Here is a 26281-nt window from a genome sequence, read left to right on the forward strand (position 1 = left end):
TACTTCCTGTTTACATTTGAAACCCCTCCTAAATCCAGTTGTTAGGGTTGTCTTTTTTTAATTGCAAAACATGTAGTACAAATGTACAAAGGTGATTTAATAGATTTCTTATTGTTGGAAGAATATATTGTTTTAGTATATTGTTTGCTACGCTTTTCAAAAACAATAAATAAAGACTTTAAGTTGGTGAATATGGTTTTATGGATGTGAAATGTTGCTAAAATGTCTGCCATGTTTTAACTGGGGTCTCTCTGGGATTTTGTGTGTGTGTGTGTGTGTGTGTGCATGCATGCGTGTGTGTATGCGTGAACACGCGCATGAAGGTGCATGGCCACATCCGCTCCATGTCTCCGTCCCTGGTCGCTCAGCTGGGTGGACTAGCGGTGGAGATGTCAGAAGCAGAGCTGGGCACCCTCCGTCTGTCCGAGCTGAGGAGTATCTACGCCATGGGATCAGTCAACACCTGGACAGACAGACAGGTATCAGCTTCGGTCATAGCCGGAGACATATTACATCCACTGTGTTGTGTGTTCACTCGCTTTCTGAAACAAATTGTACAAGTAGCACTGGCATGCTATACAATACAGGGTGAAGGTACAAGTACGTTGCTAATACATCCACCTACAATCCTGTTTGAGGCTATTTTACGCTCACTCATTCTCTCCATGGCTTTCATCCTAGCTGGCTGTGCTGTTCAGCCGCTTGTTAAACGCCACCAAGCAGAAACCTTCACAGCTGGACTCCAGCACTTTTGTGGCGATGGGATACATCGTGTGTGGAGCTAAAACAACAGAGATGCGTTTTTTCAATGCTGTGGAGTTCAGGTGAGACGTGTGTGTGTGTGTTTATTAGGGGTGTCAAAAATAATCGATTATAAGATGCATCGTCGATGCGGACGTGCACGATTCTGCATCGATTCACAAATGTCAAGAATCGATTATTATTATTATTATTATTTTTTTAACACGTTGAGTGCCAAGGACGAGATATCTCGGCTTACATGATCCAACCGTTGAGTGCCAAGGACGAGATATCTCGGCTTACATAAACATTTTTTTTTTTTGACGGTGGGACATCGATCAACCCCTTTTACGTCTCCTATCCCAGAATTGGAGGAAGAGAATGTGTATAATCTATTTTACCGACCAGCTAGGTGGCGACGGTGCCCTCCCGACAGAGAGAAAGTCAACCAAAAGCAGCCGCCTCCCGCGGCTGCTTCCTCCATTCTCAAGGAAATGGCTTGCCGATTTTACAGTCATCAGTCACCAGACTCGCCGCTCTCGGGCCGCGCCAGCAGCAGCACACGGGGGATTGCAAATTTGCATAATATATTATGGGTGAAACACACTTTGAAACGCCCGCAGAAAGGCCAGAATCGCACGCATTCCGAAAACCCAGAAACGAACGAGCCTCATTCTCATACTGTAGGCGGGAACGCTTTCGCGCTGCTGCGGTGGGGGGTTCCAGAAATGGACTGGGTGGGCAGCATAAAGCCTAGAGTCGCACGGGGCTTCATCGGGGCTCTCAAACCCAAGAGACGAGTGAGCCCTATCCACACTCGCTGCCAGGGAGGGAGGCTGCTCAAACTCGCTGCCAGGGAGGGAGGCTGCTCAAACTCGCTGCCAGGGAGGGAGGCTGCTCAAACTCGCAGCAGCAGCAGCAGAGCACTCGCTTGTGACAAACGCAGGCTGAAAGCCACTAGACACGCCCACGGAGGGAGGAGTTGAAGGAGAGGGCGTTCGGAACTATATTGTTTGGATGTCTGATCTCTCACTGATGCCAAAAATAAATGGTTAAAGTGACTGTTCTGCCTGTTTGATTGAATTTCACAAAACTGCGATTATCTCAGCTTTCACTCTCAGACAGCTGAAACCATGCTGTACTCAACGGCTAATATCTACATAACTACTAACTCTACAAACTAACTCTTTTAGACAGAGAAAGCACACATTCTATTAGTACTTTTGTGAACTTCGTGTTCACAAACTCCAAGCAGAAAAGAATCCTCGGCTCTTGTAAAATGAGCCAGAATCCTCAAAAAACGGCCTGGCAGAAGCTACCTACAGCAAAAAAAAAACGGCTGGCAGTCAATGTGTTAATAATCAAATAAAATATAATGGAAGTACATGCAGTTGTTTATTTTAATTATGGATCATAATACAATGCAATTCCAAATGCACTTTTATTTTAAAAGTAGTCACGCAGTGAGAAAAAAGAAAGTGAGAAAAAATAAATCATTGGGGAATATTGGGGGAAAAAAGTGATGCATTGATTTAAGATGTATCGAGATGCATCGATAATCGAATCGAATCGAATCGTAGCCCTCTGAATCGTAATCGAATCGTGAGGCTAGTGAAGATTCACAGCCCTAGTGTTTATACGTGTATATTAGGGCTTTCACAGTCAACAAAAAAACACTAGTCGACACTATGCATCATAATCAACTAATCGTTCATCTGTGGTGAAGAATAAATACATAAATTGAACATAGATTTGTTTGAACACTCATTTTCCACATGACGCCATGTTAAATCAACAGAATTGAAGGTACTTATTCACCTTATTCTTTGCCCACACATGGACGCTTCCGCATTACGTCATTTCGTAATAGTATTTCCGTTTTAGACTTGCCAAAAACCTCGCAGGCAAGATGGCCGCCCACACTCTCCTCCTAAACTGGCAGAATTACTCCCCCATAAACTAACATATCTTGGCCAATAAGTATGTAACATACAAAATAAAACAACCCGTAATATCTTAATTTTATGTAGAATGCAGAGGACATGTAACTGTTTAGTTAAACTTGCATTCCAGGAATATTGTGCTCTAAAGATGACGTTAGTGGAGTCGAGACTGTTTTGTCCTGAAACCCACCTAGGTTGCGCCAGGCGTAACCTATGTGGGATTCAAAATAACGCATCCGAGATAGAAACGTTATGAATATAGCCACGTTTATAAAAAACAAACTAACGCTGGTGATCCGTATGGAAACAGTGTTACTCGAAATGGTTAAAAGTTATATCAATTTGGTCATTCAGTGGCATTTTACTGCCATATAACATAACTAACTAGCGGCTAATATTAGCCACAGTAGGCAACTAGCGCTGAACCGGAAGAACAAATACGTTTGCGTTGAACGCGGAAGAGAGAAAAAGTGGGTGTGGTGAATAAGGTGAATAGACAGAAAGACTCATCTATGTTGTTACTGAAGTCAAACAGTCGCTATCTCCAACTCAGACAAGCTGCTGGGGTGTAATGGCTCATTTGTAAACAGCCTCTCAGAGCCAATCAGGACTCTGCTATTTCACATATCTCCACATTGGTCCCGCCTACATTAAGTTAACCCTTTACTGGCTGTTTTTGAGACCCTTTTGATGAGAATTGATCATTTCTATTGTGTGAAAAAAATATATCTTCAGCGGTATTAATCGACTAGTCAACTATTATTTGGAAGTAGTCGATGACTACTAAAATTCAGTAGTCGTGAATACCCTAGTGTATGTGTATATATATCTATTATTATTATACTATTATATTGTATATTATTATACTATAATATTATTATCTATTTACTAGTATAATATTATTATACTAGTATTATATATAAATACTGCTGGTTTAAAAATGGGCTGTACATTCACAAAAAGATCTATATATAGTGTGTATATATGTATATACTGTATGTGTGTGTGTATATATATATATATATATATATATATATACACACACACACTATATGTACTGTATGTGTGTGTGTGTGTGTAGATATATGAGGACCGCTTTTATGACTGTTGAAGCATTTTCTGAAAATCTCATAAAAAAACGCATTTACACTGTATGCTTCATTTACACTGTAGCTTCATTTGCACTGTAGCCTACGCTTCTGTACTGAAAATCATAAAAGTCATACACTTTTGTTAACCACAGACCTTATTTCAAGCATTCAACCAAAATCCTCACACATAAATCCCATTGACTTTTACACATAAGAGGCGGAAGTGTTAACATCCAGGTCCGGACTCATTCCTGTGGTACTTCTGTCCCCTTTACTTACTGTGTGACCTGCTGTCTCCCCCTGGTGGCTGCAGTAAGGCTGTGCTGTGGCTGGGTCAGCTGAGGCTGTCCTGCTCACCAGACCAGTTGCTGGCTCTCGTCGACCTTCTGCAACACAGTCTTGCATTTGGACCCACAGGTAACTGGAAGACTGATGTCTTCATTGAGATTGGAGTTCTGGCAGGTAAGACACATCCACTCTCCTCATGTTGAGCACCCTGATATGAACAATCCTCTCTGTGATCATCTGCTAAATGTGATTTTTCACTCAGTTATGTTGGTGGCTGTTTAGCTCTGGGAGCATTGATGCTACTTCACTTTCTCGTTGTGCAGCTGGTCTTCCAGATATGTCCATGTCAGCTTTGGTGAGGGACCAAATTGAAGGAATCACACCTCTGGCTATCTCAATGATACCACCTGAGCAGTTTAGTGTAAGTCTTAAATGACTATTATTACTAGTTTACTGTACACTGACCTGACTTCCACAAAACAAGTCTATGGAGTTCTATTCAGCTTTTGTTCTGGGACCCGAAATGTCTTGTTATCTATGTTGGTGTGTTCATCTTGACAATTCGTGCCTCCCCTCATTTGGCTCATGTCACCTTCTGCAGGTGGTGTTTAACCCGAACCAGATCAGCATGTTCTCCTATGAGCAGGCTGTGGCAGTAACAGCTGAACAGGAAGCAGCCCTGTCAGGTAACCAGTGGAAAGCCCTGGGTATTGTGCTGTCACCTTGGGAGGACAGGCCTGCCGACTTCAGAGGTAAACCACTGCAACTTGGATCATTAAAAAAATAAATTAAAAAGCCCATTGATAAATTAGAAACATGTACTTAAAGGCCCATTCCGTTGGTTCTGGCGAGAAATAAATGTGCACAAAGTGTTTATTATTGGCACTGAGTGAATGCGCTTTGACGTCACTTAACACATTGAGTGCCAGCCATGTTTTCATTCCTGTAGGTAAGTTGTGCCAGGGGTGTTTTTGACGATTCTGGCTCATTTTAGAACAGCCGAGGATTCTTTTCTGTTAAGAATTCATGAACACCAATCATCTAAAAATAACTAATAGAATGTGTGCTTTCTCTGTCTAAAAGAGTTAGTTTGCAGAGTTAGTAGTTATGTAGATATTAGCCGTTGAGTACAGCATGGTTTCAGCGTCTGGAAATTTATTCAGAGATAAATGGCTTTTTGTGAAACAGTCACTTTAACCATTCATTTTTGGCATCAGTAAGACCGTCAGACATTCTAAACAATAGTTTTGAACAGTAATTTCCTCCATAACAACAGGAAACACCCCTCTCATTCAAACTCCTCCCTCTGTGTGTCTTCTCCTCCTTCCTCCTGGCTCTAACAGCGGGCGTGTCAGAAGCGCGTTGCTGCTGCCTGCCTGTCTGTCTGCCTGCCTGCCTGCGTGCGGGGACGAGTCTGAAATGGATTACTGTAAAATCGCCAAGCCATTTCCTTGAATGGCTTGCTCCCGCGGTGTGTGTGTGTGTGTGTGTGTGTGTGTGTGTGTGTGTGTGTGTGTGTGTTCGCGTTGCTCCGCGGCTCTGGGGGGAGGGTATCTCTGTCCGTTCTGTGTGTGTGTCTCCGGGCTTCTGACTGTAAAATCGCCAAGCCATTTCCGCGGGAGGCGGCTGCTTTTGGTGTACGGGTCCCGTGGCTGTGGCTTCTCTCTGTCTCTGTCGCCACTTAGTGGTCGGTAAAATAGATTACACACATGCTCTTGCTCCTATAGTTATCTCGAAGATGTAAAAGGGGTTGATTGATGTCCCACCGTCAAAAAAACATGTAAGACGAGTTATTTCGGCTCTGGCACTCAAGCGTTGGATTATGTAAGACGAATTATTTCGGCTATGGCACTTAAGGTGTTAAAAATGGCGACCAGGGGCGTTTCTCTCCGACCAGCCGTTCAGAAGATACATGGAAAACCGCAGTTTCGAAGTGGATAGCATCTCCCGCCACAGCTAGAGGATGTGACGTCTCGCGCGTTCACGTCGAGCTTGTCTCTTGTCTAGACGCTAACAGGAAATGGCTGAAGTAGCTTTTAACGTTACGCTCGTCGCTAGCTGCTAGCTAAAGGAAACAACAAACACAGACTCCAGAAAAAGTCCAGACTAAATAAATAAATATTTATCTAATGAAGCCCGTCTGGCCAGACAGCAGCAATGTGACCGACATCGGGGGGGAAACTAGAGTCAGGACTGTGTTTTCGGTTCATGAAGGGAACTTGCTGCTTGTAGCTACTGTAATGTGGTTTTGACCAGATAACGTTAGCTGCTTGCTAATGGATTTTCAAGATTTTTACTGTCACTCCGTAGTACAAGTATCTGACCACCTGGTCAGAAACTCTGCTAACATTACCGTCTTGTGTGAAGTAATGCAACCCTAACGTTAGTACCGTTATGCTTATGGTCATGGAACATTATTGTTTGACTGCATTTAGCTGCGGTGGTGAGTCGTTAGCTTCATGCGGGGGTCACCCCTATGTTCCCACAGCCCAATGTTCCCACAGCCCTATGTTCCCACATTTCTAAGATTTCAGCCCTATGTTCCCACAGCCCTATGTTCCCACATTTCTTAGATTTTTTTTTCTTCCAAAATAAGGCCCTGTGTTCCCACATTTCCCAACAATAGTCTTGTTGCACAACCACACCAGTCTCAAAGTTTTGCGTGCCTTTGATCATGCAAGAATACACATGATCATGAAAAAATACACAATATGACTAGCACTAGTTAGCAATTCATCCATATCAGATTTGGCCCCAGCCCCCTAAACTACAAGAAGTGGTTTGCACTAGTTCTCATAATGTTCCCACGTTTACTAAGATTTACTTACTCTTTGTCTGTGTGCATTTTAATTTTTAATTTTATTTTATTGTATTAATGAAGAATCAAAAAGGCATTCACAATCCAACTTACACAATGCATCACTACGAATGACTGAGTAAGGTCAAAGAGACAAAAAACCACAAAAAATAACAAAACACAATGTGATCTAAACGTTTCGATGCAGAATGTTCCAATTTGCACCAAATTTGGTGAAGGCGTGTTGCGTGGAACACTTTTTTGTTGATCACGATCCGTCCATAGTTGTTTCTATTGCGACAGTTTGAAAAACCAAATGCACTATTTCGTAAATACTACAGCACGGATTTTCACGATATTTGGTGGAGAGGTGTAGTTCCGACGACCCCCTTATATTTTGATCGTAATTCGCGGCCATGCCCCATTGGTGCTGAGTGGTCCACAGTGTTTGCTCAGATGGCTGCTATTCATGGAAGCTTGATCCCTGGAAACCGTGGAGGAAAGGTTTTAGTTGTTCAGAATTTCTGTTTCCACCGTCATGAAACGAGAGGAGAAAAGATCCATTGGCGTTGCTGGCGCCAGAAATATAAATCTTGAAATAGTCTTCAAAGGACAGCACTTGCAGATTGCCTGTTCCTGGCACAAAAATGTTGAGTGAACTGCATAAATAGTGCAATAAAGGTTGAGTTAACTGCATAAATAGTGCAATATTTTTATTTATTTAAATAAATAAAAAATTAATCTTATTTTGATTGTTTGCTAGTAGCCCTGGCTTGTGGACATGTGCTGTTCTCTGGCATAATTTTGACACGTCCTTTGCTAAACTTAGCTCCTTAAGGCCAAAATACACCGAACATGTATGTCGCGCAAAAAAACGCGCCGCGCCTTTTAGATTCAATTATATTTAATGTAAAGTCTCACACCGGCCGTGGCTTGTCAGCATGCAACGCGCAGCACACGCGCTGCTCTATGTTACGCCACTGTTCTATTTTCAACGCGTTGCTGCTCTATAAAATAGTCAAGAAAGGGCTGTGGGAACATAGGGCTGTGGGAACATAGGCACGCTCCCCTTGATGCTAACTAATAGATTTAGCTATATTTATAGAAATTACCACCAGCCCCACTAATAACGTTACTGTCTTGTGTTGATAATGAATGAATCTAACAGTCGGAAATATGCCTAACGTTAGCCTACTGTCTGTTATGCTTACGGTACATTGTTTGACGGTACCGTACACACAGGGGGAGCAGGCTATTTCCTGGCTTGTGCAAACATGAGTATCCACTTCCCGCAGCCAGCAGGCTCTGACTGCAGTGGGACTGCACATACTAGTAGCATTAGCTTGATGCTAATCGCGGCTAACTAATATTCATTTACATTTATAGAAATTACCACCAGCCCCACTAATAACGTTACCGTCTTGTGTGGATAATGAATTTAACAGTCCTAAATATGCCTAACGTTACTGTTATGCTTATGAAACATTGTTTGATTGTTCAGTTTGGTCAACTCCAGGCATTACCATACATACAGGGGGAGAAGGCTATTTCCTGGCTTTTGCTAACATGAGTATCGACTTGCCCGCAGTCAACGCAAGCCAAAACACGACCAAACATGCCACAATAACGTCCCCTAATTCACCCAGAATCCTTCCTGGGCATCTCGAGGCTGATCTGACCGATAAATTGTCCAGGTTGCCGTTTTCAAGTGACTTTTATGAGTTAACGTTACAAAGCAACGAACAGCTCTGCTGTTGCCAGGCAACTGCTTGTGCGCGTGCGAGTATGGTGCCCGCGCGTCAGCTCGTTCACACGCTGCCTGCAGTTACACTAACGGCCACCGGCGTCAGTAATAGTGAGTTTTGACGGATTGGGCCTTTAAGTTCACAAAAATCACATCATTTGTATGATCTTGGGACAATCCACCAAAATGGGTAAACATGAACAAACCTCTCAAAGCTCAAAACATTCACTTAAATCGCATGATTTGACAGTGGCTTTTCTTTATTTGTAAGACGTTTATTTAAACTCTGTTAGGGAAATGTTCTTTGATTTTTCGAGCGCCTTCATTACATTACATTACATTACATTACGTCATTTGGCAGACGCTTTTATCCAAAGCGACTTACAATAACACATTTTTTGTCAGCAATAGAGCAATCAACTATGGAGCACAGTCTATGACAACTACAACTTCTGAAGGAACAGTGGTACAAGTTTAGGTTAGTGGTACAAGGTTGGTTAGTTTTTTTTTTTTTTTAAGAAAGAGAGAGAACGAAGTTAGATCAAGAAGGGCCCAGATGGAGCCTGAACAACACTATCCAGCCACACATTCTAGCAAATAAACTGATTCAATATAAATTGCATAATTCAACCATCGCCTGGTGCATGAGATATCTTGTGCCTCAACCTCAGTTTGTTAGGCTGGACGACACTGTATCAGATATCATCTGGACAAAAACTGGAGCCCCTCAAGGAACAGTTTTAGCTCCTTTTTTCTTTATTCTTTATACTGCGGACTGCAGACATAGTGAGGCCATGTGTCATATGCAGAAATTCTCTGATGACACTGCTCTTATTGGTCTCATCAACAAAGGTGACGATCGGGCCTATAAAAAGGAGATTGATTTATTTGTTTCCTGGTGCGATGACAATTTTTTACTGCTCAATGTTGAAAAGACCAAAGAGCTAGTTATTGATTTTGGGAGGAAGAAGGCAGAAGTCTCCCCTGTCATTATTAAAGGGCTGGAGGTAGAAATAGTCCAGTCTTATAAGTATCTCGGTGTCCACCTGGACAGTAAGCTGGACTGGAAGAAGAACACAGATTCTGTGTTCAAGAAGGCCCAGTCTGGACTTTTCCACTTGAGGAAGCTTAGATCATTTGACATCAGCAGGTCACTTCTTCATGTGTTCTACCAAGGTATCCTAGCTAGTGTCCTTTTCTATGCTGTGCTCTGCTGGGGGGGCAGCCTCACTGTCATGGACAAAAATAGGATAAACAAAATGATTAAAAAGGCAGGCTCAGTGATTGGCCTTCCCCCTGATTCTTTGGAGATGATTATAGCCAAGAGAACAAGGAGAAAATTGAATTCTATTCTTTCTTATGAAGGCCATCCTTTGTTTAATGTATTTAATGCCCTGCGCAGTTCGTTTAGTAATAGGCTTTTGATGCCTCGGTGCTCTACTGAGCGATTTAGAAGATCTTTTGTTCCTGCTTCTGTAAAATTCTTTAATGAACACTGCTAGCCTTGCTTTGTGAGGCTCTCTCTCTCTCCACTGTATTATTGTTATTGTGCTGTATGTTACTGTTTCTTGTTTGTATCTGTTCTCGCTCTGGTGGCAAACCATGTTTCCCCTCGGGGATTAAGAATAAACACCATACCATACCAAAAGAGGCCTGAAACACAACATGTAGCTAACAGCTCTGAACACATGTAGCTAACAGCTCTGAAACACAACATGTAGCTAACAAACATGTAGCTAACAGCTCTGAAACACAACATGTAGCTAACAGCTCTGAAACACAACATGTAGCTAACAGCTCTGAAACACAACATGTAGCTAACAGCTCTGAAACACAACATGTAGCTAACAGCTCTGAAACACAACATGTAGCTAACAGCTCTGAAACACAACATGTAGCTAACAGCTCTGAAACACAACATGTAGCTAACAGCTCTGAAACACAACATGTAGCTAACAGCTCTGAAACACAACGTGTAGCCAGGTCTGAAACACAACATGTAGCTAACAGCTCTGAAACACAACGTGTAGCTAACAGCTCTGAAACACAACATGTACCTAACAGCTCTGAAACACAACATGTAGCTAACAGCTCTGAAACACAACATGTAGCTAACAGCTCTGAAACACAACATGTACCCAGAATTGCTGGAATCAGGTGTTGCCACACTTACAAAGCAGCTCCTCCCATTCAGTCTTAATGGAGCAACAGAAACTAAGTGTGACGGCATCATCTAAACTGGAACTCTGTTTACTTTGCCTTTTGTTTGTGACACGCCCAAATACAGTGTGACCAATGGGCATTCTATTTTCCAGTTCTATTGGTTTGACCCGTGTGTGTGTGTGTGTGTGTGTGTGTGTGTGTGTGTAGGGAGAGACTCATCGGGGCTGGCACTGAGCCCCAGTCCTCTGTGTCTCATGCTGATGCTGCTGCCCTGCCCCACCATGCCCTGATCTGCCCCCATCCACCCTGGCTCATGACCTCACTCACCCCTGGCAGACGACCTCACTCACCCCTGGCAGATGACCTCGCTCACCCCTGGCAGACGACCTCGCTCACCCCTGGCAGATGACCTCACTCACCCCTGGCAGATGACCTCGCTCACCCCTGGCAGATGACCTCGCTCACCCCTGGCTCATGACCTCACTCACCCCTGGCAGATGACCTCGCTCACCCCTGGCAGATGACCTCGCTCACCCCTGGCTCATGACCTCGCTCACCCCTGGCTCATGACCTCGCTCACCCCTGGCAGATGACCTCACTCACCCCTGGCAGATGACCTCGCTCACCCCCACTCACCCCTGGCAGATGACCTCGCTCACCCCCACTCACCCCTGGCAGACGACCTCGCTCACCCCTGGCTCATGACCTCACTCACCCCTGGCAGATGACCTCACTCACCCCTGGCAGATGACCTTGCTCACCCCTGGCAGACGACCTCGCTCACCCCTGGCAGATGACCTCGCTCACCCCTGGCAGACGACCTCACTCACCCCTGGCAGACGACCTCGCTCACCCCTGGCAGACGACCTCACTCACCCCTGGCTCACGACCTTGTTTAACCCTGGCAGATGAGCTCACTCCTGCTCCAGCAGGAGAAACCTCTTCCACCGTGAAGATGATCTCATCTGTCTGTGCAATACGGTATCTCTCTGAAATGAGCAGCACTTCACCATTTCTGTTTGCTTATGAGTTTTGTCATTTATTTGTGTAACTATCTCTTTGACATATCAGCAAACCGCACTGAAGAAACCAAAGGAATATTATGTAATTTAAGAGATTAAAAAATATAGATTTGCACAGTATATCATATAAACACCCGCTGTAGAATGAGTATCCTTACACATGAACCTGAATGAAACCCAGCTGTACCGATGTAGCCTTCTCAGGGATAATGCCATACCCAGAACAGCAACTAAAATACTTTAAAGATTTAAAAAGAGTTATTATGAGCAACTCCTTATGCAATACTATGTTGTGCGAACCTGAAAAATCTATTTTTTTAGAAATGACAAAACGTCTGCTATAACATAGCTATAACATTTGGTACATTTATATCTATCCTAAATTATCTTGTTTAAGTAGCCTTCATAAAGCTTAATAACAACTGATTCACTTGGACTTGTCTATTCATAGTATTCCCATGATGTCACATGCATTTCCGACCAATATGGCACTTTACACTACACACAGCTCATTGGCTGTGTGGTTAATCACCTGTTAATTGATTACAAGCAGACCAAGATGTCTGTGTGGTGATGTCACAGAATACTATCAATAAACCACTGGTCTACTTGTTGCTGTGAGTTTTGTATTGTTGTGCTAACATTCTGGTATGATAAACATGGACCTGGAACCATTCTGCCTATGTTTGAATCTGGTTTTCTATTTTGACACTTATGAGCACTCAGTGCAGACTCAGAGTAGTTAACTGTTTTAATACATGTCAGTTCGTGAATATATTAGTTAATCATTAGATAGTTGCTGATTAGTCGGTCAATTCCTGAATAGAGTGGTTAATGATTAGTAAATGTGAAAATAATATTAATAATTGAAAACAAAATATTCAAAAAAGACTTGAAAGGTTTTAGTGTCCGTACCGGGATTCAAACCACAAACCTTTGGGTTGGAAGGCATGGTCTTTCACCACTGGACTACAGCCCAGCTCAAACACACAGCACATGCAGCAAGTCAAATAGATGTGGTTAAGATCAGGGTTTTCTTAACCACGACCACCATATCAATTGGGTTAGGGTATGGTCGTGGTTAAGAAAACCCTGATCTTAACCACATCTATTTGACTTGCTGCATGTGCTGTGTGTTTGAGCTGGGCTGTAGTCCAGTGGTGAAAGACCATGCCTTCCAACCCAAAGGTTTGTGGTTTGAATCCCGGTACGGACACTAAAACCTTTTCAAGTCTTTCATTGGGAAAGCCATAACAAAACTGCCTAGAGATCCATTGTAAGTTACCTAGCTGATGGTCTAGGGGTTAAGGCGATCACCTTAACAGCCGCATTGTATGCGGAGAAGTGCAGGTTTGATTCCTGCAGGGGATTTGAAGTCGTCTCCCCACCCCTCCCTCCTCCCCACCCCTCCCTCCTCCTCTCCCCACCCCTCCCTCCTCCTCCCCATCCTCCCCCCCCCCATCCCCCACCCCTCCTCCCCATCCCCTACTCCCTCCTCCCCATCCCTCCCGCTCCCCCCCCCCCCTCCCCTCCCTCCTCTGCCATCTCCCGGCCTCCTTCCTTCACCGTGTTCTCACTCAACCACTCTACCATCTCTGCAGGGACTGTGCCTGCTCCCCTCTCTCTGCAGGCTCAGTCCCTGCGGAGATGGTAGAGTGGTTGAGTGCGAACAGGGTGAGAGGAAGGAAGCCGGGAGATACATAGATAGATGGCAGAGGAGGGGATTTTGTTGGAGACGGGAGGAGGAGATGGGGGGGGGGGGGGGAAATGGTGGTGGACAGGTTGGAGGGGTGAGGGAGACAGGAGGGATTGAAGGGGAGGGAGACAGGTGGGAGTGAAGGGAGGAGGTTGGGGGGGGAGGTGCCTCTCTTGCTATTCCCTACGCAGGTGCAACCTCCTGCATTGTCTTTGTCCTCTCTGTCCTCTCCTCCCTCATGTCCTCTCTCTAGCCTCCCTACCTCCTGTCTGTCCTCTCTCTCTCTCCTCCTGTCCTCTCCTGCCTCCTCTCTCTAGCTCCCTACCTCCTGTCTGTCCTCTCCTCCCTCCTGTCCTCTCCTGCCTCCTCTCTCTAGCCTCCCTACCTCCTGTCTGTCCTCTCCTCCCTCCTGTCCTCTCCTGCCTCCTCTCTCTAGCTCCCTACCTCCTGTCTGTCCTCTCTCCTGCCTCCTCTCTCTAGCCTCCCTCCTGCCTCTGTCCTCTCTCTAGCCTCCCTACCTCCTCTCCCTCCTCTGCCATCTATCTCCCCGCCTCCTTCCTCTCACCCTGTTCACTCTACCATCGCTGCAGGGATTGCGCCTGCAGAGGAGAGGTCCTCCGCCTTAACCCCTACAGCCTGGGTAACTTACAATGGATCTCTAGGCAGTTTTGTTATGGCTTTCCCCACAAAGGTTTTATTGTACTTTATAAATTCAACAGATCACTATTCAAAACTTGACAAGACAAAACTGAACTAAACCAGTAGGCTAAGCCCCTGCAAATGGGTCCAGTTACAGTATGTAGGCAGCAGTCCTGGTGCCTTCCCCTGTCAGAAGCAGGGACATGAATCCCCCATTGAAGGATGCAGCCCCTCCTATGCAGAGACAAACATAATTAGTTTTCAATTAACCACACAATACAACAAGAGTCCCCTTCAACACAACTATTATTACCGGTACATTGACTTTCCCATACATCAAACCTAATCATTTATAATGACTCCAAGTAGTTTAACCCCTCAAAAATTGGTTTTACAGATTTTCACAATTGTTTAAACACATTAGACACAATGTGCACAACCTGAAACTGAACATGCAAAGGCATAATTCTACTGATAAAGCATTCATATAGTGTTTTCCATTCTGCACACCAGTGTTCAATGGGTGCTTAGAAATGTCTACTCATATGATGTATGTGTTTGTCATTTGAAAAGAAAATACCATTTAGTGAACAGTTAACACCGTTTTGAGGGCAAAGTGTGCTTTTGCAAGAGAAGTGTAGGATTTTGCATTTTGTGTGTGAGTTTTGAGATGGGTAGTGAGGTAGTCTATTCATAGTGTTTTCCATTCTGCACACCAGTGTTCAATGGGTGCTTAGAAATGTCTACTCATATGATGTATGTGTTTGTCATTTGAAAAGAAAATACCATTTAGTGAACAGTTAACACCGTTTTGAGGGCAAAGTGTGCTTTTGCAAGAGAAGTGTAGGATTTAGCATTTTGTGTATGAGTTTTGAGATGGGTAGTGAGGTAGTCTATTCATAGTGTTTTCCATTCTGCACACCAGTGTTCAATGGGTGCTTAGAAATGTCTACTCATATGATGTATGTGTTTGTCATGTGAACAGTTAACACCGTTTTGAGGGCAAAGTGTGCTTTTGCAAGAGAAGTGTAGGATTTTGCATTTTGTGTGTGAGTTTTGAGATGGGTAGTGAGGTAGTCTATCAGGAAATGTGTTTAAGCAATTGTGAAAAACTGTAATCAATTAACCCCCCCCCCCCTACTCAACCACACTTGGCATGTTCCACTGCTCCCCGTCTACAAGTGAGGTTGGACCATGGGTTGGACCCATCTGCCTCCGTTTCGCCTCCTCAGTCCAGACCAGGACACTGAGAACTGAGAAGAGGTGAGAAAACACACGTTTTGCACAATGTTTCCCAATAAAGTCATTAGCTAATAAAATGTCTCTGTGTTGTTATTTAAATAGTTTATGATAATGAGTTGATAGTTGATGATAATGTATGAATGCTACTCTTGAAGATGACAATTTTGACATTTTATCATTGTGTACGTTTAACACAGAGGTTCTCAAATGTTTTTCAGCCAAGGAGCCCTTACAAGATAGAAAATATACCTCATTCTGATTTGTGATTTTGGGCTAAGCTTAATTGTTTCCACGGTAACGTGCTTGACTTTTAAATTGATAGGTTTGTTAGATTAGAATGTAATCCATGAACCATTTTAGATTTAAAGCATACAATATTTTCGTGGAGCCACCTCTCATCTTTTGCTAAGCCCACTGCTAAAGTTCCACAGCCTTTGTTTAGCAGAAAAAAACATTTGGGACTTTGCTAGACAATCAATATGTCACAGAACCATATTCGCGGCTTTTATTTTGAAATAGCTCTGCCGTTAGTCAAGCGATCGACACCAAACCACCTCTCATCTTTTGCTAAGCGCACTGCTAAGGTTCCACAGCCTTTGTTTAGCAGAAAAAAACATTTGGGACTTTGCTAGACAATCAATATGTCACAGAACCATATTCGCTATGACCATCCACATGTCCGAAATTCAGTGCCAGACTACATCTGGTTCATAGCAGCACACACGCCAAATTTGAGGTCAATCGGGCAAACGGTCTTCAGAATAAACTGCTTTTTGTGTTGCCAGTAGGTGGCGCTGTGACTAGACTGTGGAGAAACAGAATGGCCATAACAGTTGTATTTCTACTCTTTTATTTGTATTTCTACTCTTTTATTTTTTTAGGAAATACAACCGTTGTTACAAAGGTGAAACTACGGATATTGCTCTTTGACGACGGTCCCTAGATATTCAGCTTGCCGCACGCACTCAGAAGGATATTCAGAGTCGTTCCTCGGCAATTGCGCGATAACCGCTGCGGTTGGGGAGTTGATCAAAGCTGTGAAATGTCGGCCTCGCGTATCTGTACAAAATAAGACTAATCTGGAATTAATTGGTGCCGTTTTCATGAAGCTATTACAGTTAGAAACGGGTAAAACAGGCGAATATCGAATATAAAACCAATTTCACCCCGGTCTCTTAATATTGGATTTTAGTGCTTAGAGTCACTGCCTCACCTGGACGCTATTCAAACAAAACGTGAATTTTTCCATTAAAAAAATAGCATAAAATACAAGAAGCACTCATGTGCAGTCGCAACAAAATCCCATTACTTTCCCTACGGGTTCAAGGATTTGACTAATTCCATGACTTTTAAAGTGCCTGGAAAACAAAGATTTTGAAATGCCATGATTTTTTTCAGGTTTCCAGGAAACCCTAACGTTTCACTAACCGTACTCAAAAAACCATGCATACAACATAAACAAAAATGACAACAGGCAGAACATTTGGATTTAAAGTCTAGTTAACCAGCTAACAGTAGCTAGCTATTAGTACTCTCAGGCGTTAGGCCTGTCGACCGAGTTTGACTTGACGTTATTCCTCTTTCAACTTACCTTCGATGACAAGAAAATGACTGATAAAATGATGATCATGACAGCTTTTGCCATAATGGTAACATTCGTTTTTTTACCGATTCGCGCAGCATCAACAATAATCCACGTTTATGACACGCAAAATCGTTTAATTCACCTCGTTGATTAACTTAATGTTACTCATCATAATCATTATTGTTATGACTAGTAGCGGTAGCGGGCTAGCAGCTGCTCGGCTACTTCCTGTATTGGCACAGGACGTCATGGTCACATGCTGCTGCCTTCCATTCAAAGTCGGGAGTCGGAATATCCATGTTCCGCTCTGCGTTCCAACTGCGTGGATGCCTACAAACATGGACGCTAGAAGGCTACCGCTGTGCATGCTTCGATCAAGCACAAATCAACTATATGGGAATCGAAATGGCAACTAAGTTGTTTCATAACACAAAGTGAAACATTTGTGAAAAAGTAACTGCTTACTTATCACCGTGTGTGTCTCTTTGTGCGCCGCCATGTTGATTGTGACGTCAGAGTGTTGCTGCCCAAGTTTCCCACTCGGAATTCCGTCTTGAATTGCACTTCTCCCTGTCGTAGGTCTTGTTTCAAAATTCCAAGTGCAAAGGAATGCACGGTTACCCACTGCTTTCTGTTTCACGTAGCCTGGATGGAAAAACCTTGCTCCGACTCCGAGTTTTCCGGCTATGGGCGGAAGACCGTGCTGTGCTCCAGGAAAAATATTCCGCTCAATTTTGTGTTCCGTTTAGAAAACATGGGCGACGCGAGTAAGATGCCAAACCACAATTATATCGTCTGGTGACGTCGCGGTCAAGACGATGTTTGCTGGGTAACGTTAGCTAAAAAAAAAAAACTTCGTTTGGTATGGCCATGCTTCTTATTTTTTCTCTAAATCGTAGCGACTGCCTACTGTTGCATTTCTGTGGGGGAACGAAAACACTGCAGCACAGGCCACCGGAAGACGGGGGCGGGTCTTCTTCTGACTTCCTGCCTCAGTAACGCATCTCCCCCATGGGCTCCGCATGGGCTCTCCTCTGTCAAAGGAGAGATCAGGTACGCTACGCAGGACAGAGCGGCCATGCCTCGAACTGGTTTCCGCCATATCTATGGTTTCCGCAACTGCTTCCGCATGACCTAAAGTGTGTCACATGGAAATATCAACCAATGAGCTGTTAGAATTTTGTTACAACGCAGAGGGGAGTAGCTAGTTACAAAACAAGCCGTGTGGCGCTTGGCGCGAGGTTTCTTGTTGTGGGAGTGCACTGCTAGTGTTTGCTTGGCGTGGACAGGCTGCAGGCGTTGGCAACTTTTTACTTTATTTATGTATTTTCGTTGGTAACTTAGCATTGTCTTGCCCCTTTCGGAACTGCTAACATAGCTTACGCTACTACGCAGTCCCTTATTAGTACACCGCCGATGTAGCCTAAACAGGTCGCTCCGTCTGCAAAATTGTTCTAACTACTCGATAAAGTTTCGCAAATGAAATTTCAAATGTACTTACGGGTACTTAAGGGTTGTGTGAACCTCCGCGGATGATGTAGAAACACTAGCGCCACTAATAAACATGTTTAATCCCTCACTGAACCCCAGGTCTAATTTCTTCAAAATGAATCAGCTAGAAACACTCGTCTTCTTCTGCGCTGCTGTCATGGGTGGTGCGCAAAGCAACCATAGCGCTCGCTATCACTTCCGGCCCCTGGCGGCCGGAAGTGGCACTTTTGTAGTCTTTTGTAGTTTTTTGTAAGATGCGCGCAGAAGAGTTTTGGAAGCGCAGGCAGGCTTCGTGTTCGCGATGTCGGAGCATACATGCAGCAATTGCAAAGAACAAATTAAAATAAAAACGAAAGGATTCAACAGAACATCGCTTAAATCATTATCCAGTCCGGCCACAGCTAGATTCTGTTGTGTTCTCATCTCAGCACTCTTTTTATCAATGGAATACATTTTCTTGATAAAAGGTGCTCAAACCAATTCACAAGGTCTATTCTAACAAATGATTTATACACTGCCCGTTCTTGTAGAAATAATATTTTGAATATTTTTGACAAACCAGCAGTATGTAGATTGAGAACAAAATTCTTCAAATATCCAGTTCCACCCAAAACAAAAGAAATTCACTACAAAATAATGAATGACTTCTACCCTTCCAGTGAATTTTGAAGATTAAGATTTGGATTTGAGAGCAATGAGTGTATATTCTGTAAAGGTGATATTGAAACAACTGAGCATCTTTTTGTTTCATGTTCTCACACCCAACTGTTCTGGAAATAATTCATCGATTGGTTACATGGAAAAAACACAGTAATGCCTGTTCTTGATTATAATAGTATTGTTTTTGGTGTAATATTAGAAGACAAAAAATTGGACCTAATGATCAATGTGTTACTAATCTTAGCTAAATTCTTTATTCATAAGGGCAAATATATCAAAACTCCACCCATCTTTACCTGCTACTTTAATGAAACCCAACTCTACATGAAGTCCCTGAAATTTATTAAATCGAATTTTACCAAAGACCTCTATTTATCTTTAACAAGTCTCTAGCCATCTTATGTTTTATTTATTTTAAATTGTTTTTATTTTTTTTCGTGTTTCCCCCCGTCTGTCCTGTATTATGTGTGAATGTGCTGCCTTGTGTCTGTTCATGCTTGTCGAAGTTGTATACACTTGTGATGATTGCCTTACAGTTGTAAATTAAAAGTCAATGGTTAAAAAAAAAAAAAAAAAAAAAAAAACATAGCGGTCGCTATCACTTCCGGCCCCTGGCGGTCGGAACCGCTATATCAATCACATTACACATGAAGTCAGAAGCCCTCACCACGTGAGAATGGATGTCGACAGGTTAATTGAAGAGGTGTCACCTTTTCCATTAAAAGTGGAACAAAAGGCAATTTTAAAAGCATTGGTATACCGCAAAAATGTATTTGCTGTCCTGCCAACTGGATATGGGAAAAGTGCCTGCTTTGGTCTTTTTGGAAATTTAATGGACAAGGTAATAAGCCTGATTTTTACTACTATTTCCCTACTGATGATTACTTTGAAGTACTACTTGAATAATATTGTTGTAAAGTAACTAAACTCTACAATCTGTCATGACTTTGCCAATGTTTTTAATGTCATGTGTTTCTATTAATGTATTTTAAAAATATTGTGGGGCCGGTAGTACATGTCTCCAATTCAGCTATTAAAAAAAAAGGAACATACAGCCAGCCATGTGATTATTACAGTAATTTTGTTAATAGCTTCCCCTATTTTCCATTGTTTATCTTCCAGCGATAATTTAGCTATAAAAAAAAAGTAACATACAGCCAGCCATGTGATTATTACAGTAATTCTGTTAATAGCTTCCCCTATTTTCCGGTGCCATGGCACTAGTCCGATACCTTACAAAAAACTACAAAAGACTACAAAAGTGCCACTTCCGGCCGCCAGGGGCCGGAAGTGATAGCGAGCGCTATGGTTGCTTTGCGCACCACCCATGACAGCAGCGCAGAAGAAGACGAGTGTTTCTAGCTGATTCATTTTGAAGAAATTAGACCTGGGGTTCAGTGAGGGATTAAACATGTTTATTAGTGGCGCTAGTGTTTCTACATCATCCGCGGAGGTTCACACAACCCTTAAGTACCCGTAAGTACATTTGAAATTTCATTTGCGAAACTTTATCGAGTAGTTAGAACAATTTTGCAGACGGAGCGACCTGTTTAGGCTACATCGGCGGTGTACTAATAAGGGACTGCGTAGTAGCGTAAGCTATGTTAGCAGTTCCGAAAGGGGCAAAGCATTGTCCTGAAATGGCGACAGAAGTTATGAAACGAGCCATAGTGAAGATACAATTACTAAAGGTAAGGTTATCGAGTCTGAGCGTTTCTCACTCATACTGAAGCGCCCGGCTAGCGGGGTAGCCAACAAGCTACCAGTTTAATCAGCAGCATTTTGCAGTACTGTATTTAAATGCTGCTACATGTAATGAAAACTAAGCTTAAGCTTAAGTAGGGACACTCTGGAGTTAACGTGACGCCACTTACTGTACTTACTGACTGCTGTAGGCTACAGTAAGTACAGTGGCGTCATGTTATGGGGCTAGAGTTAACGTTACTCCTGCTGTTTTACTGGGGGTCGGAGCTCGCTCTCTTAACGCCAAACTCAATGCCAAAACCTGTCCGTTTACTGTTGTCTTGCTTGTCACTAAGACAAGTGCTATACGAGGGATCAGCCGAGCAGTATTTTGGTAAACAAACCGCGTCACTGGGTGGCAACGGCAATGGAACCTAGTTCCATTAGCGCCAAGTGGCGCGAGGCGTGAGTGTCTGACTCTAGCCCTGGTGTGACAGCCTAAGTTTATTTATTTGTTGGACAGGCACAGTGGAGATTAAAAGATGGTAAAAAAGCAAAGAAGGGTAGTTTTCATCCGCCGGAGACTTCAGTGTTTCATTGTGGAGTTGTTGAATATGCGGACAGAAGTGCACAACAGCTGCTGCAGGAAGTAAACAACAATCACACGCACAGTAAACAACAATCACACGCACGCATATTGTATGGAGACAGGATAGTGGAGCGACCAGTTAGGCTGTCACACCGGCTAACTTTGTTTACTAGTAGGGAAATATGCATATTTGTAAATTGAAACAGAATCTGATAGATTCCTTTGCTATCGATTTAGCAGTTACTCTCCCTTCAGGTCTCATCCTGTATTATCCACAGATTTTTCACCTGCCTGTTGATCTTTTGTCGTTTATCATCCTCATTTCTATAATTGATCATTTGGTCGAAATCTGTGATGTCTGTGGTAGTCTGCGTCATGTCCGTTGTTGTAGAACTCATTAGCAAAACAACTGTACATCAACTTGTGAATTTCTTCCTATTGAAATGTTGCAATTGCAAGTGTGAGACACTGTGTGTGTGTGTGTGTGTGTCTGGGGGGGGGTTACACATTTTGTCGACATTTGTCGACTACAATACTTGGTGACAGATGTGCCAGGGACCTACGGTTTTAAGATATCAGTATGTTTTAATGAGAAAATTCATACGTACTCATCTCTCCTTATCCAGATTCATCTGCAGCCTGCCAGCTCGTCTGACAGCGAGGGCAGTAACGCTGGCGGAGGCAGCGAGGAGGAGGAGGAGCAAGAAGCTGTGGTGCCTCAGAAAGCTGACTCGGCGGAGCAGTGAAGCGGAAGCTGCCCCCTGCTAAGGTAACTGTAGTCTTTTAATTTCAGACAGTGTTTAACAGCCATCCACTGACAAGGATATCTCTTAACTCATTGAGTGCCAAGGACGAGTATGTTCGTCAATTCAAATACTAACGTAGAGTGCCAAGGACGAGTATGTTCGTCAATTGCGTTTTTTGACGGTGGGACGTGGATCAAAGCCTCTTACATCTCCTATAAAAATATGGGAGCTATTGAATGTGTATAACCTATTTTATAGAGCACTGGGGAACAGGAGCGATACATGGCTTCCTGATCAGACTAGCAGACCAACATGGCAGAGAGGGGGGGGGGGGGCCTGCGCACCTGAAATGCCACGGATATAATCTCTAAGCCACTCCCACTTCCTGTTTGATCCTCTGATGCAAAGACGTAAATTGACATATTATAATTAAACAAGGGGGTCCCTGACAATCACATGTCAATCACATATCACTCTGTAACAATATATATATACTGTATATATAATGATAATAATAATCATAATTTCAGCCAGTAAGTACAGTTTGAACCAATACCTTTTAACTTGAAGAGCGCGGTGTTATTATTATTTTATTTTTGGGGGGGGGGCGGGGGTAATGAATTTACATTTTGGGCTCATGATCATTATGAACCCCCCCCCCCTATATATATTATAATAAGATACAGGCCCCCAGGGCAGAAATACAGTATGGAGAAAAGGGTAGGATTCTAAATGGGTGTTAAACACCTGTGACATCACTTGTTGCTGGACATTCTGCTGGGGCTGACATCACAGGTGTACAGGTTCCATTTCAGGAACAGTTTTTACACAAACAAGTCTTGATGCAGCTATGTGTAATTAAAGGAAGGCTTTGCCGATTTTCAACCCACTTTGCATCAGTTTACAATCTCCGTAATATAAGCAGATGGACAGTGTTTACCTTCTCTATATATTCTCTATATATTTTCTGCATTGAGAAATCCTCCCCCGCCTGCTGGCATGGGTCATTAACGCTTGTTAAGGTTTTCAATTCGATTCTCCCTGGATGTGTGCATATAGAAAAAATAAACAATCTGTAGTTGGAACAGCCGCCCTCAAGCACAACATCTGTTAATTTTGCTGAAATATTCTGGACTTACTCATTACTGCTTTGCAACAAACTTATAAATCAGTGGAGATGTTTAAAAAAACATTCCATGTCCTCATTAAGTTGATGTAAAATCGTGCATGAATTGTAAACCCACTCCAGTTTTAAGATATTCCTACTTCACCAGCTGATCTGAATCATTTTCTACTTCCTACCAGGTGTATTCTATTGAAGATGGCCTGAAAACCTTTGACTTCCTGTCACATGACTGTATGACACTAGTTGTCGGGCAATTTGGTGGAGATGTTGCCATTGTGGATAGGCGCACCCCAGGGTAACATACTGCCATCTTCTTCAACTGTTGTATTAATGATTTAAAAAATGCAGCACTTCTCTATTCTTTACCATCTCTCTTCATCATGTTGAATGTCAGTAAGCATGAAGAGTGCTAACCGCCTGCTCTCTTTTTTTATTAATCATAAACAACATTGTCAGAAACATGCATAATGTTTTCCAGACTGGTACAAAGCTGCTTCTAATCTCTTAATGTTTTTAATTTCTCTGCAGCAACTCCCATGAGTCCCTCCACACCCTCTACACCCTCAACCCCAAGAGCCTTCACTGTGTTAGCGTCCATCCACTAAACAAGCAGTACTTTGCAGTGGCCGAGAGCAGGTATGACTCATATCTTTGATTAATTTATATTTTCTCCAGAGCAGTAATCACTTTGATCATTTGTTTTCTAAAGTTGTTAAATTGGATTGCCTGCTTGTAGTCAGTTCAGCTGTAGTCTGTCCAGTCTATAAATAGTCCAAACTAATTTTCCTTCTTCTCTGCAGGCTTGTGAGTATTTACGATAGCCGCTGTCTGAAGAAGACCGAGAGCCAGGCGGTCTGCCAGCTGCACGGCCACTCTTTAAGCATAACCAGTGCTTATTTCTCCCCTAGTACAGGGAACAGAGTGCTCAGCTCCTGTATGGACAACACGATTAGGTGGGGCTGACACAGCTTAAAGCACTTGCACTGCACTACTTGTTTTGGAATTACATCTCTAAATTGAATGTGCATTTTCTTTTCTTTTTCCATAGGATATATGACACCTCAGCAATGACCACCACAGCTCCTTTGCTGACTTCCATCGGGTACATCCACTCACTTGAACATAGCCTCTCAGTGTGGGAAAGTCATTATGTGACAGATGTCCCGGCACACACGGTTTAAGAAAAAATATCTTATTATACAAGCAAGGTGATGAACGTTTCGCCTAGAAGGCTTCTAGGCGAAACGTTCATCACCTTGCTTGCCCACAATAAATAAGATATTTTTTCTTAAACCGCGTGTGCCGGGACATCTGTCACCTACTAGTATCCTCCGACCCAGGCACCCGTATACTTTTTATATATCTTTATGGGAGTCGTGCTTGCTAACTGTTTTTCCAAAGTCATTATGTTACCTGATCAGGGGAGGGGAAATCAGGAAAGCTGTCTCAATCTATAGCCCCTTTAACACAGACTGTGAAAGCCGCGTTCGTTGCAGCGTTATGTCTCGCCTCCTGCAGTGTTTCCCCTAGAAAGATTTTCAGGCCTGGAGGGATTTCGAAATGTACCTCGACCGCAACGGTGGGGCCCCTCGCTGGTGACGCTAAACTTTTAGCTAACCTGTTCGCATCTATGTTCGCAATGGCATCCCAAGTATCATCATACTATTATGGGATGCGATGCGAACATTTGTATTATGGGATGAGCGTTTCGCAGTACTGTATTTAAATGCTGCTACATGTAATGAAAACTAAGCTTAAGCTTAAGTAGGGACACTCTGGAGTTAACGTGACGCCACTTACTGTACTTACTGACTGCTGTAGGCTACAGTAAGTACAGTGGCGTCATGTTATGGGGCTAGAGTTAACGTTACTCCTGCTGTTTTACTGGGGGTCGGAGCTCGCTCTCTTAACGCCAAACTCAATGCCAAAACCTGTCCGTTTACTGTTGTCTTGCTTGTCACTAAGACAAGTGCTATACGAGGGATCAGCCGAGCAGTATTTTGGTAAACAAACCGCGTCACTGGGTGGCAACGGCAATGGAACCTAGTTCCATTAGCGCCAAGTGGCGCGAGGCGTGAGTGTCTGACTCTAGCCCTGGTGTGACAGCCTAAGTTTATTTATTTGTTGGACAGGCACAGTGGAGATTAAAAGATGGTAAAAAAGCAAAGAAGGGTAGTTTTCATCCGCCGGAGACTTCAGTGTTTCATTGTGGAGTTGTTGAATATGCGGACAGAAGTGCACAACAGCTGCTGCAGGAAGTAAACAACAATCACACGCACAGTAAACAACAATCACACGCACGCATATTGTATGGAGACAGGATAGTGGAGCGACCAGTTAGGCTGTCACACCGGCTAACTTTGTTTACTAGTAGGGAAATATGCATATTTGTAAATTGAAACAGAATCTGATAGATTCCTTTGCTATCGATTTAGCAGTTACTCTCCCAGGTCTCATCCTGTATTATCCACAGATTTTTCACCTGCCTGTTGATCTTTTGTCGTTTATCATCCTCATTTCTATAATTGATCATTTGGTCGAAATCTGTGATGTCTGTGGTAGTCTGCGTCATGTCCGTTGTTGTAGAACTCATTAGCAAAACAACTGTACATCAACTTGTGAATTTCTTCCTATTGAAATGTTGCAATTGCAAGTGTGAGACACTGTGTGTGTGTGTGTGTGTGTGTGTGTGTCTGGGGGGGGGTTACACATTTTGTCGACATTTGTCGACTACAATACTTGGTGACAGATGTGCCAGGGACCTACGGTTTTAAGATATCAGTATGTTTTAATGAGAAAATTCATACGTACTCATCTCTCCTTATCCAGATTCATCTGCAGCCTGCCAGCTCGTCTGACAGCGAGGGCAGTAACGCTGGCGGAGGCAGCGAGGAGGAGGAGGAGCAAGAAGCTGTGGTGCCTCAGAAAGCTGACTCGGCGGAGCAGTGAAGCGGAAGCTGCCCCCTGCTAAGGTAACTGTAGTCTTTTAATTTCAGACAGTGTTTAACAGCCATCCACTGACAAGGATATCTCTT

At 43.3% G+C, this 26281-nt stretch overlaps 2 protein-coding genes across 4 annotated transcripts in view; both read left to right on the forward strand.

Moving 5' to 3' along the window:
- LOC310770811 (uncharacterized protein) overlaps nucleotides 1-4179 on the forward strand; it is a 34435-nt gene extending 30256 nt beyond the window's left edge. For all 3 annotated transcript variants that reach the window (XM_083663519.1, XM_083663520.1, XM_083663521.1), the window contains 3 exons: nucleotides 324-479; nucleotides 682-824; nucleotides 4089-4179. In XM_083663519.1, coding sequence (XP_083519645.1) covers nucleotides 324-479; nucleotides 682-785 — 260 coding nt within the window. In that variant the 3' untranslated portion in view covers nucleotides 786-824; nucleotides 4089-4179. The remainder of the gene's footprint in view (nucleotides 1-323; nucleotides 480-681; nucleotides 825-4088) is intronic.
- On the forward strand, nucleotides 4109-11171 carry LOC310770813 (putative stereocilin-like protein). Its single transcript, XM_083663528.1, has 4 exons — nucleotides 4109-4237; nucleotides 4387-4484; nucleotides 4665-4815; nucleotides 10975-11171. Exons 2-4 carry the CDS (start codon nucleotides 4401-4403, stop codon nucleotides 11055-11057), a joined length of 318 nt encoding a protein of 105 aa, XP_083519654.1. The 5' UTR covers nucleotides 4109-4237; nucleotides 4387-4400; the 3' UTR covers nucleotides 11058-11171.
- Nucleotides 11172-26281: the final 15110 nt, after the last annotated feature.

Source organism: Poromitra crassiceps, assembly GCF_964638095.1.
Source record: "Poromitra crassiceps genome assembly, contig: HAP1_SCAFFOLD_233, whole genome shotgun sequence".
In the NCBI taxonomy this organism is placed as follows: Eukaryota; Metazoa; Chordata; class Actinopteri; order Beryciformes; family Melamphaidae; genus Poromitra; species Poromitra crassiceps.

Excerpts from the sequence above, each read along its gene's own strand:
- LOC310770813 (XM_083663528.1), top strand. The coding sequence starts at position 4,401 with ATGTCCATGTCAGCTTTGGTGAGGGACCAAATTGAAGGAATCACACCT. Across the intron at positions 4,485-4,664 it reads TACCACCTGAGCAGTTTAGT|GTGGTGTTTAACCCGAACCA; the intron begins GTAAGTCTTAAA and ends CACCTTCTGCAG. Across the intron at positions 4,816-10,974 it reads CAGGCCTGCCGACTTCAGAG|GGAGAGACTCATCGGGGCTG; the intron begins GTAAACCACTGC and ends GTGTGTGTGTAG.